This window comes from Salvelinus sp. IW2-2015, linkage group LG11 (genome assembly GCF_002910315.2).
Source record: "Salvelinus sp. IW2-2015 linkage group LG11, ASM291031v2, whole genome shotgun sequence".
NCBI lineage: Eukaryota > Metazoa > Chordata > Actinopteri > Salmoniformes > Salmonidae > Salvelinus > Salvelinus sp. IW2-2015.
The window spans coordinates 15298657-15319727 of NC_036851.1; the positions used below are offsets into that span (position 1 = coordinate 15298657).

The following is a 21071-nucleotide window of genomic DNA, read 5'->3' on the forward strand; positions in this document are numbered from 1 at the left end:
TTAAACAAAAGTGAACATGGGCATACATATTACCCTGCTATCTCTAAAATGTAAATGACAATAATACATCATATGGGTGGACAATCCATATGACTATATGAAGAGTGAACGTTTTTTTATTACACTTAAAATTGTGACATTAGTCTGGATGTATGCATAATCTAATGTAGGCCTACTAAATATGTACAATGTTACAGCCAATATTAGTTACAGACGCCATACATTTTATTTTGCACCATTGTTTAGCTCACTTCAGCAAACCTTTATCTGGAGCCAGAAGTTAAGTTTGTTTCTATACTTGTGTAGTTCCTAATTCATAAGTCATTGTTCTTTACTTAAACTGCACATCCCACTGACTTTATGAAGTCTTCATTTGTCCTGTCAGTCTCTCATACTTTCCTATAACCGAATAATTGTAGTGTGCAATGATTACCTGCACAAAACCCTCGTTATACTTTGTGTACCGCAGGTCTTTTAAACTGCTCTCATTTTGATGTCTCATGTTATCAAACCAAGGCACCTTCTCTCTTGAAGGCCCATCAATGCTTGGAGTTCTCTCTTCTGGCAGGTTTGATTTCTCTTAAGATGTGACATCCACAGATTTGTGTGTGTCAACTTCCCCATTCTTAACAGAACAGTCCTCTTGTTCTGACTCACTATCAGACGAGTCAATTGATATGGGTTCTGTCACTTCTGTGTAAGTACTTAGCTTGAGGGTACAGTTAATTGTTTCGCATCGTTTGCTTTGGTCTGTGTTAAGTGTCGGCCTAGACTTAAAGGCTTTCTCCACTGAGGTGACAGGGAGCTTGGTTTTCTCCTCAAAGTCCATGTCATGCTTCAGTCCCTTGAGTGCCTGCATGTCAAAGCCAAGTAGCACTTTCAATTTCCTGGTCTCACAGTCCCTCTCACATGACCTCCTTCGGTGAGCYAAGTGACTGGCAATGTCAGACTTCCAGAGCCACAGGCTTGCAGACAGCTTCTCTTCTTCCTGTGAGGTTAGATAGGGGCGACGATTGAAATAGGCTGAGAGGAAGGCTTTTCGTGCCTCATAGGTCTTGTGCTCATAGCTTCTGGGGTCCAACACTAGATCCACAGCCTCCCCTGGCTTGTCCATGGGGTAATACCCAACATCATTGTTAATCTTCATCCTCTTGGAGTCAGACATGGTTTGGGTGGGTAGCTGACGCTTTAAGAACCCTGCACCAGAAGAGTTGAGTGTTAAGGCAGACTTTGGTCCCGGGCCCTTCTGGGCCCTGCCCACAGCTCGGCACTGCACAAGATGCAGAGTGATCGTGGAGGCCACCATGTTACTGGTGTAGACACCCAAACAGTGGATGCACTTGTACGTCAACTTCTTCTCCACAGGGTGCATCGTCTGAAGCACTTGGTGTCGTTCCCTCAGATGCTGTGCCAATGCATCAGAGATGGGACCCTTGAGGATGGTGAAACACAGTGGGCATAGGGTCTTGCCAACCTCATTGCTGCCAGATACAGTGGCTTGACTTCTGGCAAGCATGTCATTCTTTCTTTCTGGCATCTTTGAATGCAGACTCTTCACTGGAGCATGGAAGCTGTTCTGAGCATGGGAAGCCATAGACTGCTCCTGGGCAGCTACAGGTTCCTTCATGTTATAGGTTATAACAATAAGCTGTATGATCTTGTTCTTAGCCTGCCCAATTGTGAGGTCAAAGGTAAGCGGGGAGGCAGCTGGAGGACCAACAAAGTCATCTGGGTGAGCCTGACCCACATGATCCAGCATTTTCTCCACATTATTGAAGCTGGCATGACACTGTGGGCAGGTGAGCCCATGGATCAGCATGTGGTTAAGCAACGTGTCACTTGGCAGATAACGGTTGCAAAGCAAACACTTACTGGTGAAGTTGTGGATCTTCATGATGAACTTCGCAATTGCCCATACCTTCTTAGCCTTGTGTGCCTTCTCAAAATGAGCACTGTAGAGGTTTTCAGGGAAGAGCTCATTGCAGACAGTGCATATCTTCCACTTCTGTGTTTGGGATGTAAGACTAGCGTTAGCACCAGAAACCTGCTTTCCTGAGGGTGACGTTAAGTTATTGGATAAGGAGGCTCTGCCTTCTCCCAACCCACTATGGCCAGGAATGGTCAAACGCTGGCCAGCAATAGAGGACTGACTGGTCATATTCTTCAGTCCAGAAGGCCCCTGCTTTTGATGGGCCCCCACCATATGGCTAACCTGTTCAGATGTCAGAGTACGACCCCCAGTCACAACAGAACCCTTCTGGGTCATCCCATAGCTTTGGGGTCTAGACACCACAACATTAGCATGTCCAATCATGGTTGTCACCTGAGAGCCAATGCGCTCATGATATTCAATGACATGCTGCACTAACGCCTCATAGCTACGGGTGGAGAACTGACAGCGCTTACAGAGGATGTTGTTACCATTGACAGCATTGGCTCCATTTTTGACTGATGTTTCTGAGACCATGGCAACATAGGGTGAGACCACATGCTGGAAGTGCTCCCTGTAGATGTGCCTTCGCACAACATTGTACAGAGGGTCCCGGTAGGTACACTTCTTGCAATAGTACATTGCCCTCTCCACCTTGTTATTTGCACCCACAGCAGCCCCCTGGTAGGTGCCCAGACCCTGACGCACCGCACTGGATATGTGGAAGACCTTGACATGCGTTTCCATAGTCTTCTTGCTTGCAGTGAATGTGCAGTAAGGGCAGTTGAGCAGGATGCGGCTCTCAAAGTTGTTCCTGTGAACATTTCGAAAGTGGTTCTTGTAGCCTGAGTAGTACTTGGAAGAGAAATGGCACTCTGTGCAGCAGAAAGGCTTTGACCGGTACTCCTGTAAGACACAAATACCCAGGAGAGTTTAAGAATGGGACACTGCACTAACATAAAAAAACATTTTGAAAATGTTAATGATTGCTACTTCATCCAAAACTAGTTTTAGTTATGATTGTGACAAACAAAGAAGKACTATAATCATTACAAACCCCAAAATAAGTGGTAATTGAATAACCAATCTTTTAAATTGACTAGTGCGAGTGATTTACCTGTGTTTTGGAGAATGACGGATCCCATGAACAAAGTTCCAGGCAGACAGTATTCTTCACATAGTTCTCATCTGGGCAAAATTCTTTGAGGTCCTATGTGAGAGGGAAGAGCATTTTGATCAGAAATCACAGAACTGTATGCTGGATCTTGTCAAATTGGAATATATCCCTATTCATTTCTACCACCACAATGTTTGAGAGCACAAGTGACTACAACATTATGAATGAAACTCACAGAAGTCAGACACACTTCAACCAAAACCCTAGTGATAGGTAAAAGCTATGAAAAATAAACATTTAAGCTCACCTCCGCTTGCTCCTTGCAGTACTCCAGTCCAATGTCACTAAGTGCCTTCTTCACCTGTTTCCTTGCTCTCCGTATGCTAGTGAGGTTGTTCACAGGGAGTTGATACATCTTTCCAGTCTGCAAGAAGAATAAATCAGGGAGAATTCTATTAGTACTCATGTCAAACCTATATGGCCTACATCGTTACAGTTGATGGTTAGCTAGCTAGCGAATTTTWGCCATATTCGCATAGACATGACATCAGTCAAAACAAGACATGGTATCAAGAATAAGATAAAAAATAGCTGAAATGAGCTACCTACGATTCCCCGCATGGCAGCTTCATGTCATTGTTGCTAGCTATCTGGCCACCCAGAATCACAACACACAGACTTTTGCCACATTGAATAGCACGCATCGTTTGTGACGTTGTCAGATAACCAATCTATAACAGTTTTCTTACATTAATTTATAATATTTTMTTMMTTGATTTGGCACATTTTTCTATAAATTGTTGAACATAGACTCAAGTCTACGGGCATATCAAAGTTGCAGAGTGGGATCTCAGCTAGTTAAAAATGATAACTTATGGCACACATAGTAGGCAATGTTTTAGATTGGTTAGTCTAGCGAGTTATCTAAACTTGTAGTAATCATGGGCGAATACCAACCAGGCACGCACAGCACGTGTCCACGGGCTCTGACCTCCTGGGGGCACCCATTGATTTTGATAGTCACCCTCTCTTAGATATCATTAACATAGCATAAGTCATGGCAAAATGTGTAGTCCCGTGACACTTGACTTGCTGGTCAGGTGGGGTCGTAGAGCAAAACAGATAACACCATTGTGATTGTCAGAGTCTCCCCTTTCCATAGAGTGGTCAAAAGTTTGTCGGCCAAACCGTTCGGACGCTACAGACATTTTTGTGAGAAGAAGCTTGGCCACCTTCGACTGGGTACCTGCTTCTATAAACCAACGAGGAGATGGGAGAGGCAGGACTTGCAGTGCGATCTGCGTCAGAAATAAAACTGACTTCTATTTTAGTCCTTGGCAACGCAGGCGCTCGTTGGCACGTGCGAGCAGTGTGGATGCAATAATTTAATAATATAGATTTCTAAAGTGTAGCCAGCTTGTTAAGGATTAAAGTTGAGTAGAATTGCTTGAAATTTGTTATAACATGTAAAAAATGATCCACCCCATGACGAAATGTGTTAAATTGCAGGAAATTAACGTTAAAATGTACATTTGTCTCCTCTGTCAAGAGGGGGGGCCACTGTTTAAAAAAAAAAATAAAGGGCCCACTTAGGGCACCCAAAAAGCTAGAACCGGCCCTGCCTACAGATTAAACATGGAGTTTTTAAAACCTCTTAGATGTAAGGTCCCCTTTTTAGCCTGTGAAACCTGAAACCACTTGAAGCTGGGATGTCCCTCCTACCATTTCATTTTCTTTTCAACTCCTGGCTGAATCCTACATCACCAACAAAGCATATGCCTGCAATCCTTACATCGTAGCGCAGCAGGAGAGTGTGATTTCATCYCAGTAGCACATTCAGAAATTAATTTATAGCCAMTACTCTAAAATAATTCATACATGTTAAACAAAAGAACATTGTCATAGACGGAKAAGATTAATATGAGATGAAAGTCGAGTTCCTAAAGAGTTCAGGAAGACAAGTTAGAGCTCTTTGAATCGTTCACAACTATCGGGGAAGACATTTTGATTAAGAGACCTTAATGAAAATATGCACATTTTGTTTAACACTAAACATACAAATATGCATTTTACAGTAGGAAGGTGAAATCTTTAGTCATTTTAGAATTTGAATATACATTATTTAGAAAGCATACAGGTCATTTCAAGCCTTACTCATACAGTTTTGTTGAATAGGAATTAAATATATCATACTTGTACTGGATACTTGAGCTTTTGTCCTCAAAAGTGACTACACCTCAGTAAATGTATACGTAACTATTTTTTACCAGAAAGGTGAGATTTTAACCTTTGAGTATGCAGCATTACTAGTTATTGTTTCTGGCACTCATGATAAAGAATTGGTTTTGGGGATATTGTAGTGGACATTTCGATTACATTTAATTACCTTTAACTGGTTTAAAGGAGGCCTGGGTAAGGCCAAAATGTCAAACATACCAACTAATTAATTCTCAATTAAYCTTTTAGATCCAATGTCAAATATATGTCAACAATCGTTCCTCCAAAAAGGACCATTCTATGGATTACATTTCGTGAAAATCCTCAAAAAAATGTATGCCCATGTTTCGTATAAAATCACTCTGATGCCTTAGCTAGGAAGTTAGTTATGATTCTTTGCGGTTGAAAATCATAGCTAAATCACAAGCCGCATGAATGGCACAGAAGTGATGGGACTTCAGTTCTGGCACAACCTGATTTATTTTTAACAGATCTTTTGGCCTAGTTAGCTAGGTTGTGATGTCGTGACTACAGCAAGCTAAACGTGGTAATAATGGTAGCGTTCATTCAACGATTTTGAGACGACTATCTAGCTAACTTTAAATTAGCTAGCTAACTTGGCTTAGTTGTGCCTGCAAGTTAGGCTTTTGAACTTACGGTACCTAAACTAGCTACTTAGATACATTGTTAACAGTAAAGCTAGAGACTATTTCCAAATGTCAGTGCCCTGAAAAGCCTGGGTAGTATATAGCTAACGTTAGCTATTGTTACCGTGAAAGGGCATCGTTTTTAGCAAGCATAGAAGCCAGCTAACTAACGCGCGTTAAAGAACTCAGCTAACGTTAGATCWGATGTTGGTAAGCTTGATAACCACAACGTTGGTTATTTAGAAAACGTTGTTAAATACAAGAAAAMAAGAAATACACATAATGGATGCTAGTTACTATTTAACTTAATTGCTAGCTGACGTCTGGGGTTAAGCTTAGTATAACGCGAGCTGGCTAGCATGCAGTAGTTAGCCAACGTCCAGCCGACCAGTTAGCTAGCGTAGCCATGCATGTTTGTCAGCTAGTTAACGACAGTTGCCTCACATAACGTAGCTAGCTAATGTTAGCTAGCTAATTATAAAATAAATGGTGCGTCTTTCCTCCAACCAATCTTACCTGGTATGTCTCCGAACCCGACCACAAAAAAACTGGGAGCCCAAATCTGGTTTACTGAGATAGTATGCTAGTTTACAAGTAACGTTAGCTCGCTAGCTGGCCAACGATTGAATCCAACTCAATGATGCAGTTGTTGTTCGTCTTCGCCAAGCCGGTGTTGCTGCTTAGCTAGCTAGCCGAATCTCTGTGCCATCTGCAATATGTTAGATTAATTTCTAACAGGCAAAATATTTGTGATACATGCTAGTGCATATTAGATAAGATACATTGGACTGTTACAATAGACTCTGATAATCATCAATCAATCCTTCTCTCCTGAATGTTCCCAACTAACCCCCAACCAAATCAACAATACAATCCAAAATGGCGAGGAGAAAAAGACGGAAGTGAATGTTTGGGGATGAGAAGTTTTTAAATTACGATTTTTTTCTGAGYTACGTGCTTTCTTTAGCACTGAGTATGTAATTGTTTCAAAAGTCACAACAATGATTCTTGCGTGTATAATTAAGGAAAGTTTCATTACAAGTATGTTTTACTTGATCTGGACCCACCCACATAATTCAGGATATGTGGGCCCATGGAATACTACTGCCTTTTTTATATATACTGAACAAAAATATAAACTCAACATGCAACAATTTCAAAGATTTTACTGAGTTACAGTTCATATAAGGAAATCAGTCAATTGAAATAAATCCATTAGGCCCCAATCTAAGGATTTCACATGACTGGGAATACAGATATGCATCTGTTGGTCACAGATGTATAAAAGAAAAAAGTAGGGGCGACGCGTGGATCAGAAAACCAGTCAGTATCTGGTGTGAKCACCATTTGCCTCATGCAGTGCCACACATCTCCTTTGCATAGAGTTGATCTGGCTGTTGATTGTGACCTGTGGAACGTTGTCCCACTCCTCTTCAATGGCTGTGCGAAGTTGCTGGATATTGTCARGAACTGGAACACGCTGTCATACACGTTGATCCAGAGCATCCACATCAAATCAAAATGTATTGGTCACATACACATYGTTAGCAGATGTTAATGCAAGTGTAGCGAAATGCTTGTGCTTCTAGTTCCGACAGTGCGGTAATATCTAACAAGTAATCTAACAATTCCCCAACAACTACCTAATACACACAAATCTAAAGAGGTGAATGAGACTATGTACATATAAATATATGGATGAGCGATGGCCGAGCTGTCCTTGATGATCTTTTTGGCCTTCCTGTGACATCTGGTGCTGTAGGTGTCATGGAGGGCAGGTAGTTTMCCCCCGGTGATGTYTTGTGCAGACTCTCTGGAGAGCCTTGCGGTTGAGGGCGGTGCAGTTGCCGTACCAGGCAGTGATACAGCCGACAGGATGCTCTCGATTGTGCATCCGTAAAAGTTTGTCAGGATTTTGGGTGACAAGCCACATTTCTTCAGCCTCCTGAGGGTAAAGAGYCYCTGTTGCGCCTTCTTCACCACACTCTCTGTGTGGGTGGACCATTTCAGTTTGTCCGTGATGTGTACACCGAAGAACTTAAAACTTTCCACGTTCTCCACTGCTGTCCCTTCGATGTAAATAGGGGGGTGCTCCCTCTACTGTTTCCTTTGTTTTGTTGACGTTGAGTGAGTGGTTGTTTTCCTGACACCACACTCCGAGTGCCCTCACCTCCTCCCTGTAGGCTGTCTCGTCGTTGTTGGTAATCATGCCCACTACTGTTGTGTCACCTGCAAACTTGATGATTGAGTTGGAGGCGTGCATAGCCACGCAGTCGTGGGTGAACAGGGAGTACATTAGGGGGCTGAGCACGCACCCTTGTGGGGCCCTAGTGTTGAGGGTCAGCGAAGTGGAGATGTTGTTTCCTACCTTCACCACCTGGGGGRGGCCCGTCAGAAAGTCCAGGACCCAATTGCACAGGGCGGGGATGAGACCCAGGACCTCCAGCCTGATAATYAGCTTGGAGGGTACTATGGTGTTGAATGCTGAGCTGTTGTCAATGAACAGCATTCTTACATAGGTATTCCTCTTGTCCAGYTGGGATAGGGCAGTGTGCAGTGTGATGGCGATTGCATCGTCTGTTGACCTGTTGGGGGCGGTATGCYAACTGAAGTGGGTCTAGGGTGACCGGTAAGGTGAAGGTGATATGATCCTAGACTCTCAAAGCACTTCATGATGACAGAAGTGATTGCTACGGGGCGGTAGTCATTTAGTTCAGTTATCTTTGCCTTCTTGGGTACAGGAACAATGGTGGCCATCTTGAAGCATGTGGGGACAGCAGACTGGGAATTGAATATGTCCGTAAACACATCAACCAGCTAACATCCCAAACATGTCTGGCCATGTCAGCTTCCAGGAATTGTGTACAGATCCTTACGACATGGTGCCGTGCATTATCATGCTGAGACAGCCTATAGGGATGAGGTCAGAGACCTGGTAGTGTGGTGCCAGGACAACAACCTCTCCCTCAATGTGAGCAAGACAAAGGAGCTGATCATGGACGACAGGAAAAGGCGGGCCGAACAGGCCCCCATTAACATTGACAGGGCTGTAGTGGAGCGGGTCGAGAGCTTCAAGTTCCTTGGTGTACACATCACCAACAAACTATCATGGTCCAAACACACCAAGACAGTTGTGAAGAGGGCATGACAACACCTTTTCCCCCTCAAGAGACTGAAAAGATTTGGCATGTGTCCCCTGATCCTCAAAAAGTTCTACAGCTGCACCATCGAGAGCATCCTGACCAGTTGCATCACCGCTTAGTATGGCAACTGCTCGGAATTTGACCTTAAGGCGCTACAGAGGGTAGTGTGTACGGCCTAGTACATCACTGGGGCCAAGCTTCCTGCCATCCAGGACCTATATACTAGGCGGTGTCAGAGGAAAGCCCAAAAAATTGTCAGAGACTCCAGTCACCCAAGTCATAGACTGTTTTAAGTCTAGGACCAAAAGGCTCCTTAACAGCTTCTACCCCCAAGCCATAACACTGCTGAACAATTAATCAAATGGCCACGGACTATTTACACTCCCCCCTCCATTTGTTTTGTACACTGCTGCTACTTGCTGTTTATTATCTATGCATTGTCACTTCACCCCTACCGCCATGTACAAATTACCTCGACTAACCTGTACCCCCTCACATTGACTCGGTACCGGTACCCCCTGTATATAGCCTCGTTATTGTTATTTTATTGCGTTACTTTTTATAATTTTTTMACTTTAGTTTATTTGCTAAATATTTTCTTAACTCTTTATTGAACTGCACTGTTGGTTAAGGGCTTGTAAGTAAGTATTTTACGGTAAGGTCTACACTTGTTGTATTCGGCGCGTGTGACAAATAAAYTTTGATTTGATTTGAAACATGAGGTGATGGAGGTGGATGAATGGCACGACAATGGGCCTCAGGATCTTGTCATGGTTCTCTGTGCATTCAAATTGCCATTGATAAAATGTAATTGTATTTGTTGTCCGTAGCATATGCCTGCCCATACCATAACCCCACCGCACCATGGGGAACTCTGTTTCCAGCAGACGGCTTGCTCACAAGACGCCATACACATGGTCTGTGGATGTGAGGCCAGTTGGACGTCCTGCCAAATTCTCTAAAACAACGTTGTTGGTGGCTTATGGTTGAGAAATTAACATTCAATTGCACATTTTAGTTTGACCTTTTATTGTCACCAGCACAAGGTGCACCTGTGTAATGATCATGCTGTTGAATCAGTTTCTTGATATGCCACACCTGTCAGGTGGATGGATTATATTGGCAAAGGAGAAATGCTCACTAACAGGGATGTACATTTTTTTTGAGAGACAGAAGCTTTTTGTGCATATGGAACATTTCTGGGATCTTTTGTTTCAGCTCATATAGCCTCGTTTATATTTTTKTTCAGTATAGTTTTGGCAGGCACTGCCAATTTCTCTCTAGGCTAGCTACTGTAGCTACATCATGAATAGACGTAATAATATTTAACAGGCTGAATCTACAACTCAGCTATCTACAGCCATGGATGCTCAACAACAAAGCCATGCACTGGGATAATTTTTATTTCAAGACTCCTAAGAAATTGGAAGTAGTTTACAGATCTTTTTGTAGGCTACACGGGCGGGGTTTAGACAGGCATCCCACTTCTAATCTTTTTAAGTAATTGATCATTTGACGAATCAGATCTGCGCTGAAAAAGCTCTGGTGTGAAAAMATCTGATTTTACTGGTCAAAAGACCAATTAGTGGATACGATCATCATTGGGCTGCCTGTCTAAATGCAGCCAAAGATACCACAACTTTCCCATTTGGCACACAGCACACAATAGTGGAGTTAGGTCAGGAGATTTTGGAGGCTGATTTTGGAAGATTTTGAAGGGACTTCAAGACCCCAGTGGTTCCATGACCTCCAACACAACAGTGCGAGGTCCGGTCATCACCAACCTGGTGACCTGGAGGTAATCCAGGTGGAGAACGCTCCGCCCATTCACCTGGCACACAAACTGACGCACCTAGGCATAGAAGTAGAAGTACAGGAGAATGTCATGATAAACATATATTCATATATTACTGTGTGTGTAACTATTTTAGTATGTGTTTGTGTTACCTTAACCSCTGCAGCAGCAGCAGGGCTTCCAGGATCGACTGCCTGGACGTAAACTGGAGCCACACCTCTGATCACAAAGCCCCAGCCCACTGCATCTCCCATCACCTGAGATGCAAAACACTGGTATGAGGGGGCTAAATAAATATTTACTTCCCCAATAGAGACAAGACTAGAAAGAGGAAGGACATACAGTATATTGGCCTTATAGCTCACCGTCAACACTCTCTTGATGAAGGGTGCACCAGGGGACAGTAGCTCCTCACATGTTACATTCCTCTTAAGTACTGTCAAAACCAATGTAGAGTTTTCATTTRGGTGTTTAAATACATGATTTTATCAATAGCATTGCTAAACCATGTTGCCCTCTGGGCGACTTGGCAGGTCAGAAAAAGTAGGCACTCTTGCTCAATATTAACTATTTTTAAATGTTGTTATACTTTTCGGTAAAAACATTATGTTTTGCCCTTAATGGCCTTCATCAGAAACTAACTGCTTAGGGAGACTACATCTGTGTAAGCCTGAACAGAACTAATTATGTCAAAAAAGAACAGAGGGACGATCTGACCTGATTTTGGATTGCATCTCACCACTGGGGCAGAGGAGAGTGTGGCAGGGGGTAAATATCCACTAGCATGTAGCTGCAGAGAGTTCAAAATGGCCTGATGCACATTGGGTATCATCTTCAATGGTTTATTGGGCTGCACTGCTATGAAAGGTCAGACATAAACGCATGCATGTGTGCATAAACAGCTCATCCACTGTGTCAKAACACTATAGGCAACCTTGGAAGAAATGTGCATATGAAGTATTTTAGAGCTCTTGCTTTGTTTTTATGTTTGCATTTACCAGATTGAAACCCACTGCGTTCCTCTTGTGGGGGGATCTTGGGCAGGACAAAGGGGCTGTCGGCATGGTTGTCCTCCAGTGCATGCACTGATGCACCTTCCTTTTTGTCTCGCTCAGTTTCATTCAAGAGCTCAGACAGGTGGCGCCGGCGGCGAAAATTGATGCAGAACTGATACAGTAATCTACTGTCAAAGAAGTCGTACTTCTTTGACACTAATGGGAATTGGGAAGAGGAGAGAGGAAAAGTATCATACTAATTTTCTGATAGAAGTAATTTGAGTAGGCGATCAACTGTGAGAGGCTATGGAAACAGTATTACCTCCAATGTTATCAGCCAAAGGTTAAAAGGTAACATAACTCACCATGCTGAATGATGCCATGCTCTAGCAAAGCACGGCAGAACTCCAAACCCTGGCGCCTACTCTCTGTCTCTCCATTCTGTAACAACCAGTCCATCAACTGGCAGCCAGGGATGGAGCGCTGGTATGCAACACCCTGCTCCTCCCTTAGTTGCAGAATGGAGTCTCTGCCAGTTATTAGACTACAAAACACAGACACACAAATCAGGTCACATCCATTTTGCACTCCAGAGACAGAATGAATGGAACAATTACACACAAACTTGTGTATACAGTTGGTAAAGTTTCAAGTTTCAGTCCATAATCACTATAACTAGCACATACTGAGAACATAATACAGATGATGTGGTTACCCTAAGATAGGTTTGACCTCAGCAAGGACACTTGTTCCTACCAGATAGAGACCCCCAGGGTGAACAAAGTAGTTCTTACTGCTCATACAATCGTTGTCCTCGGATGAAGACCTTCACCTCGGTGTTAAATGGAAATGTGCCATCATCCTTACGGAAACGGTACAGCAATTTTGCATTCTTGAATATAGGGTGCTTGTCACAAACTAAAGAGATCAGAGTGGAAGAGAGACAAAGGAAACGTCCTGAGAGTGTCTTCACATTGCCCTACTTTATGGTTCAGCATTTTGGATCTCCCATATCAATTATCAATGTTAGTATCTTGGCAAAGCTCTTATGCTCTTGTGAGAAACTGCATTATAGGAGTTGGATATGCACTTTGTCCTGTGTCAGGGCTATAAGCTCTTGGAAAAGCTACTATGCATTTTATATCCCCTGAGGAATGTTATTGTGGTGCCCTACCATGYTGCACAATGTCATGGTCCATCAGGTGTTGCATGAGGCAGACTGCTGTGGCCCGATCAGGAGCTTCCTTGTTGCTGATCAACCAGTCTGTAAGCTCTTGGGCTACAAAGCAGTTGGGGTAAGTGCGCAGATGGTACCGTCGATCCTTGATCAGTTTGCCATCATGCAGCCTCAACCTTGTAGTGAGGTAAAATGTTGAATAAAGCAGCTATAACGACTATAAGTAGACAAGGGCACCTTAAGAAATATATTCAAACATGAATTGAATCAGTTTCAGTTGACATTTCTTATATGATATATTGTATCTCTTATAATTAAATGTTTACATTAAATTGGAAGGTCAGCTGAAGGAAATATGCAAACTACTATATCTGGAAGGAGCTTGTCGGATTTCCACACAGTACGTTTCAACAGGTAGCATAACCATAAAGAAAGCCAATCTCTCTCTTCTCTCTCTCTCTCTCTCTCTCTCTCTCTCTCTCTCTCTCTCTCACTTTCTCTCTCATACCTCAGTTGTTCTCCAGCAATCATAACTTTAGCCTTGTGCAGTCTGGCCATTGATTTTCTGTTTATGCTGCTTCCCATTTTCTCCATGTTCCTTTACTGTCACTGGTCTGAAAAACAACTACTCATTTCATTAGAAGCCTGTATGTTTACCAAATAACCAGTGCCCAGCAGCACCCTCTGACCATGTTGGATAGATGTTATGTATAAACACACACACACAAACAGAGGGAGAGAAGGCTACAAGAAAGTACAATATGTGATGTGCTGAGAAAATCACAAGCCACCATTATCATACTTACCTGGTATAGGCTAATGTGCATGCTCTTTACATTCTTTTGGCAAGGTCATTATAAAAAAGCCAACATTCACATTTTGTTTTAATTTAAAAAGAACGGGGTAGCTATCAGACAACTAGTTTTCATTCAAGGTTCAGTATACACTGAGGGGCAAGAATGAAGTTTTACCTCATATCACCTCAAGGGGTCAGCATAGATCCATAAATATAACATTTGGCTGCCCACTCTCAGGAGAAACCCCATAGAAATACAGTTATTTAGAATTAGCCTATTTCTAGCTCTATGATCAACCCTTTGTGGTTTTCATATAATGTAAGGAGAAATCAAATAGAACACATGCAAGTGGAATATAAACATTTATTTTCAATGAGCTACTCATGGATTAGAGATAGGATAGGCTATTTGTTTATTATGGGTGGTGGTGGATTATTCAAAAAAGCACAACAGCTCTATTAGAATTCTTAATTGTCTTTTTGCAGAATGAACTTCCCCTTAAATATAAGCACCGTAGTCCAAATATAACCGTGACTTTAAAACCGTGATGCTTTTATGTTATTTATATGGAAAGTCATATGATCATTTAGGGCGACTAAATGTTTATTTACTAGCCCTATTGACTACAATATATATATCCCTGGACATATAGCCTACAGAATTAACATAGCCTATTTAGTCCTCAGATGTTTTGCATTCCAGCATCAGTTCCTAAACGGTCTTTCAAAATAAACACTTTTAATACATCAATTGGCGAGGGAAAGTGTGAAAGAAAGAAAAACGAATGCACAAATGAAATAAAGAAGTAGGCCACAGTAGCCTAGAAAACGTGTACAATATGTCTGTSTGCAGATCTATGTAAAAAAAAAATGTGGGCTACATTCTACATTCAACCTCTGCTGGATTGTCAAAACACATACATCAGCTATTATGCAAATTYCCCTTCTCGCCGTCTTTTTATTGGAGAGGAGCATGGAGGTGTAGTCTATATCGTGTGACATCATGCAACGGTTCTTTATGAAGAAAGTGCGCTCGCAAGCATAAACCAGTAGCGCTACACACATGCAGAGAGCTCTTGGCCCCGCCGTGGACTCTGAGCACTTTTCTTCTGTCCGATTAATAGGCTACTGTATGTGTTTCTAAACTTTTGAGTGAAGAGGACGGGTTTCTTTCCATTTTTGCGCACGCGTATTTTCACTGTAGATTTCATTTGACGGACTTATGATTGTATAAAACGTCTTCCAATAGTGAAATTGTTGCAAAAGACTGCATGAAAGAATTGAGTTTTGTGACCCTTGGATGTGGCCAAGATAAATAGATCCAGAAAATAATGACCGCCGAATCGCATACAAACCTGGGTCTGCCGAAAACCCCTTTGGGTTATGTCAGTGCGTTCGACTTGATGAAGTTCGATGTGAAGAAGGAGACAATGCAGGGGATCGACCGCTCATTCTTTGGGCCGTGCAGCGATCTCCAGAGACCGGACTCAGTCTCCTCCACCCCGGTCAGCACCCCTTGCAGTTCGGTGCCCTCYTCACCGAGTTATAATCCGGGTGAGCAGAGGAACCCTGATGATGATCTTTACTGGACGCCCAGCAGTGGAGGTTATTCTCAGCAAATGTATCCCAACACTTTTGGCCTGACACCTGAGGACGCAGTGGAGGCCCTCATCGGTACCACAGTCCACGGGCACCAACCCTCTCCACACGGTCACCAACAGGCTCTCCAATCGGATTTCGAAGGGTACGGGGCGGCACATAACCTCAACGGTCATGCTCAGCAGTACCCTGGACTTAACCGTCAACCCGACGCCCTCTCGGGTCCCCCTGATATGCAAGATATGCACTGCCAAAATCAATATAACCCCAACAAGCACGACCTCGACTACTCGGCTCCGCACTCACCCGACTCGCAGCTAAGTGCGCACCACCTCCATCAGCAGAATCGCCACGACAGACGACTCAACGTGGAGAGCGGCTTCTCCGACGACCAGCTGGTGTCTATGTCAGTGAGGGAGCTCAATCGGCACATGAGGGGTCTGACCAAGGACGACGTGATGCGTCTGAAGCAGAAGCGCCGAACCCTGAAAAACCGCGGTTATGCACAATCCTGCCGCTACAAACGTGTTCAGCTGAAGCACGTTCTGGAGCATGAGAAGACCAGCCTTGTCACACAGGTGGAGCAGTTAAAGAACGAGCTCAACCGGCTGGCACGCGAGAGGGACGCATATAAACTCAAATGCGAGAAATTGACTGGTTCTAATGGTTACCATGAAACTGGGTCAACCAGTGACAATCCTTCCTCGCCCGAGTATTTTATGTGAGTTTATTCTTTGTAACAGCCACAAAATCTATTTTACTGATTTTTTTTTATTGATATGCTTATTTGTTTTAACAATATTAATGATTTCATACAAGTTCTTGATGCAAACCTATCATCTAATTCAGCTTTTAAAATTATTACGATAATAAGTCAGATTTGTAATATTAATCTATAATCAATCATGCATGCTGGACATGTATGGAACTGTCTATTTAGTAGGCCTAAACTTGGCTGTTGTAGGCTACTTTGCCACACACACATCTTCACGAACATACTTGAAATAGTTCCTCTTACTTTTGCTAAATTGAATAACCAGTCTGATTTATGAAAGTACATTACATACGAGAATTACAATATTAATTTTTGGCTTCATGTAGGCCACTAGGCCGACTCTCAATTTTGTCTTACATTGATTCATCCATCAAAACACTTGGAAATGGTTTTACTTATTTGTGTTCAGATCTTCACTCAAGTGCTTTTCTGTGATAATTCTATTCTAACAAATATAATGCATACATGGTTGATGATGATGTATCTATCTCCTTGTGCTGGACATCCTTTGACTCACATTGCATTTTGAGGACCTGGTTCTGCTGGTCAGATGTGGCTTAAAATTGTGTTGTTTTTCTTTCACAGACATGTTTGTTAATTGTTCAAGAAAAAGAGCTAGATTYCATTTTTTTTTATTATGATGCGTTATTGCCTGCAAATGACCATAATTTTTTTGTTACCTATCCAGCTGTGTTGAAATCATTTGTCATCTGCTTTAGATCAATAAAACCATTACTACTTCTTTGTGTTAGTCTGTTGAGTAATTGTTGGATCCACTTATAAACATTTTCCTGGCTCACTTATGTATTCTTTCATTGATTCCATGACTAGATCATGGAAGCTAGTGGCTTTAGATTTTGTAATATTTCCTTTCTCCAGAATATATATWTTTTTTATAGAGACAAAGGTTTGCTTTATGTGGCCATATTGTTTTAACACTTAGCAGTATGATTATTATTTTACTCATGTCTGTATAAAGGAGAAGTGTAGTGCGACAGGCAGACAAAATGTAAAGGAACGCAAGTCATCTTGCTCACTTTTAATTAGGCTTATTGATGTGGAAAGAACGACAGTCATTACAACAAGAAGGAGCTCCATAAAACACCAAATTCAAAGCTGTGACAAATGTGTTTTTATAAAAAAGGTTATTGAGTGATTGATTGATTAAAACAAATGTCTCTCCATTTACACTCCTTTCTTTCACCATACCATAACGTCTAGGATTCATTCCATCTGAGAAAACAAGTGTGAACTTTGCACTTGGAGCATACGCATTGTACATCAGGCTCCAAGAAAGCTGTGGAAGCCTTTTTAAAAGTTTGGTCTGTGCATATACTAAATCACGCAAACAGCTCATGATGCCTAATACAGCATTTATGATAACTAAGACATATTCCTTCAACATTTTACTKATTCACCTGTGTGCAATAAAGAGCAGTGAAAGTCCCCAATGTACATTATAACATTCCAGGTTATTGGGACTGTGATTTAACAGGATCAAGTTTATTGGCTATATAATGAAAATATAAAATTTTATTTATTTATGTTTTACACACAGTCAACTGACTTGATAGAAAAAAAATTATACAAAACTTAGGCCTAATAATAAACACTTTTGCATACAAATGCACTAATTTGGCTWGTGACAAATGAAAGTGGAGTGTCTCTTTTTTCTGTAAGCTGACATTTGACCATTGATGGTTGCTTCCTGAGGGACCACTGGATGTGAAGACACTGAAGACTCACTGGCTGGGGCTGTGTGGTGGAGATAATGCCCATTTCAGACAGAATATGTGGTATATTACCTGTAACGTGTATATGACCCACTTTCAAACAGCCTCTTATTTACCACTTTCTTGCAGGTATACATAGCCCTTTTATACATATCAGTGGGTAACTGGCAAAATTGGAGGGGTGGGGGAGTAGTTAAACCATGGTGGCTGTTTGCAGTTCAAAGTAGGGAGGTGTTAAACAATGGAAGTGTTAATGAAATTACAGTGGTTTCGGAAAGTATTCAGACCCCTTGACTTTTTCCACATTTTTTTTACATTACAGCCTTATTTAAATGATCAGCACTTTATACACAATACCCCATAATGACAAAGCGAAAACAGGTTTTTAGAATTTTTTGCAAATGTATAAAATATTAAAAACAGAAAACATATTCACATAAATAWTCAGACCCTTTGCTAGGAGACTGGAAATTGAGCTCAGGTGCATCCTGTTTGCATTGATCATCTTTMATATGTTTCTACAACTTGATTGGAGTCCACCTGTGGTAAATTCAATTGATTGGACATGATTTGGAAAGACACACACCTGTCTATATAAGGTCCCACAGTTGACAGTTCATGTCAGAGCAAAAACCAAGCCATGAGGTTTTCGAAAGAATTGTCCGTAGAGCGTTGAGACCGGATTGTGTCGAAGCACAGATCAGGGGAAGGGTACCAAAAGAATTCTGCAGCATTTTTATTTCTTTATTATTTCTTTATTTCACCTGTATTTAACCAGGTAGGCCAGTTCAGAACAAGTTCTCATTTACAACTGCGACCCTGGCCAAGATAAAGCAAAGCAGTGCGACAAAAAACAACACAGAGTTAACACATAGGATAAACAAAAGTACAGTCAATAACACAATAGAAAAATCTATATACAGTGTGTGCAAATGGAGTAAGGAGGTAAGGCAATAAATAGGCCATAGRAGCGAAGTAATTACAATTTAGCAAATTAACACTGAAGCTATAATTGCAGATGATGATGTGCAAGTAGAAATATTGGTGTGCAAAAGAGCAAAAAAGTAAATAAAAACAATATGGGGATGAGGTAGGTAGTTGGGTGGCTATTTACAGATGGGCTATATACAGCTGCAGCGATCGGTAAGCTGCTCAGATAGCTGATGCTTAAAGTTAGTGAGGGAGATATGATCTCCAACTTCAGCGTTTTGTAATTCGTTCCAGTCATTGGCAGCAGAGAACTGGAAGAAAGGCGTCCAAAGAAGTGTTGGTTTTGGGATGACCAGTGAGAGATATACCTGCTGGACCGCGTGCTACGGTGTTGTTATGGTGACCAATGAGCTGGGATAAGCGAGCTTTACCTAGCAAAGACTTATAGATGACCTGGAGCTAGTGGGTCTGGCGACAAATAGTAGACGAGGGCCAGCCTATGAGGTGACGTTCGTTGTATGGAGGAAGAGAGGAGGACCAAGAGCGCAGCGTGATACGAATACATTCTTCTATTTATTAATAACGAAACGAAGAACACTTAAACAAAACTAATAAAAACAACAAAACGAACGTGAAGATATTAAATTCATTTTTTATTTTTATTCTATTATATTTATAAAAAGTCAACAAAGCAACAAATGTTACTATAGACAAAAAACCCATCCCAAAAATACCCAACGGAATATGGCTGCCTAAATATGGTTCCCAATCAGAGACAACGATAAACAGCTGCCTCTAATTGAGAACCAATCTAGGCAACCATAGACATACAAACACCTAGACTAGTAAACACCCCATAAACATACAAAACCCCTAGACAAGACAAAACACATACATCCCCCATGTCACACCCTGACCTAACCAAAATAATAAAGAAAACAAAGACAACTAAGGCCAGGGCGTGACAACGAGAGCATACAGGTCGCAGTGGTGGGTGGTATATGGGGCTTTGGTGACAAAACGGATGGCACTGTGATAGACTGAATCCAGTTTGCTAAGTAGAGTGTTGGAGGCTATTTTGTAAATGACATCGCCGAAGTCGAGGATCGGTAGGATAGTCAGTTTTACGAGGGTATGTTTGGCAGCGTGAGTGAAGGAGGCTTTGTTGCGAAATAGGAAGCCGATTCTAGATTTAATTTTGGATTGGAGATGCTTAATATGAGTCTGGAAGGAGAGTTTATATTCTAGCCAGACACCTACAGTGCTGTGAAAAAGTATTTGRCCCCTTCCTGATTTCTTATTTTTTTGCACATTTGTCACACTTAAATGTTTCAGATCATCAAACAAATGTTAATATTACACAAAGATAACCCAAGTAAACACAAAATGCAGTTTTTAAGTGATAATTTTATTTATTAAGGATAAAAAGATATCCGGACCTTCATGGCCCTATGTGACAAAGTAATTGCCCCCCCTTGTTAAATCATGAATTTACTGTGGTTAATCAAATTTTTTGGAAAGCTGAGTTCAATTTCACTAGCCACACCCAGGCCTGATTACTGCCAGACCTGCTGAATCAAGAAATCACTTGAATAGAACCTGTCTGACAAAGTGAAGTAGGCCCAAAAAATCTCAAAAAGCAAGACATCATGCCGCGATCCAAAGAAATTCAGGAACAGATGAGAAACAAAGTAATTGACATCTATCAGTCTGGAAAGGGTTACAAAGCCATTTCTAAAGCTTTGGGACTCCAGCGAACCACGGTGAGAGCCATTATCCACAAATGGAGAAAATTTGGAACAGTGGTGAACCTTCCCAGGAGTGGCCGGCCTACCAAAATTACCCCAAGAGCGCAGCGACGACTCATTCAATAGCTCACAAAAGAACCCACAACAACATCTAAAGAACTGCAGGRGTCACTTGCCCCAGTTAAGGTCAGTGTTCATGATTCAACCATAAGAAAGAGACTGGGCAAAAATGGCATCCATGGCAGAGTTCCAAGGCGAAAACCACTGCTGACCAAAAAGAACATAAAGGCTCYTCTCACTTTTGGCAAAAAAACATCTTGATGATCCCCAAGACTTTTGGGAAAATATTCTGTGGATTGACGAGACAAAAGTTGAACATTTTGGAAGGTGTACGTCACGTTACATCTGGCGTAAAAGTAACACAGCATTTCAGAAAAAGAACATCATACCAACAGTCAAATAWGGTGGT

The 21071-nt window shown here is 41.9% G+C and overlaps 3 protein-coding genes across 5 annotated transcripts; 1 reads left to right on the forward strand and 2 right to left on the reverse strand.

Moving 5' to 3' along the window:
* Positions 1–455: 455 nt before the first annotated feature.
* Positions 456–6813, reverse strand: LOC111969875 (activity-dependent neuroprotective protein a). Its single transcript, XM_023996225.2, has 4 exons — positions 6428–6813; positions 3355–3471; positions 3048–3140; positions 456–2836 (listed from the first exon to the last, which is right to left on the reverse strand). Exons 2-4 carry the CDS (start codon positions 3460–3462, stop codon positions 581–583), a joined length of 2457 nt encoding a protein of 818 aa, XP_023851993.1. The 5' UTR covers positions 3463–3471; positions 6428–6813; the 3' UTR covers positions 456–580.
* A 3626-nt stretch (positions 6814–10439) lies between these two features.
* Positions 10440–14463, reverse strand: si:dkeyp-97e7.9 (DEP domain-containing mTOR-interacting protein). 3 transcript variants are annotated; one of them, XM_023996227.2, is made up of 9 exons: positions 13530–14463; positions 13019–13197; positions 12639–12762; positions 12210–12388; positions 11848–12060; positions 11567–11704; positions 11215–11285; positions 11002–11106; positions 10440–10906 (listed from the first exon to the last, which is right to left on the reverse strand). In XM_023996227.2, the coding sequence occupies exons 1-9, from the start codon at positions 13613–13615 to the stop codon at positions 10778–10780; spliced, it is 1224 nt and encodes a 407-aa protein (XP_023851995.1). In that variant the 5' UTR covers positions 13616–14463; the 3' UTR covers positions 10440–10777. The 3 variants fall into 3 exon arrangements, with proteins under 3 accessions (XP_023851995.1, XP_023851994.1, XP_023851996.1); XM_023996226.2 differs by having other exon boundaries at positions 11567–11707; XM_023996228.2 differs by lacking the exon at positions 11567–11704.
* LOC111969877 (transcription factor MafB) lies at positions 14463–16932 on the forward strand. The gene has a single exon (XM_023996229.2). It carries the CDS (start codon positions 15149–15151, stop codon positions 16139–16141), a length of 993 nt encoding a protein of 330 aa, XP_023851997.1. The 5' UTR covers positions 14463–15148; the 3' UTR covers positions 16142–16932.
* Positions 16933–21071: the final 4139 nt, after the last annotated feature.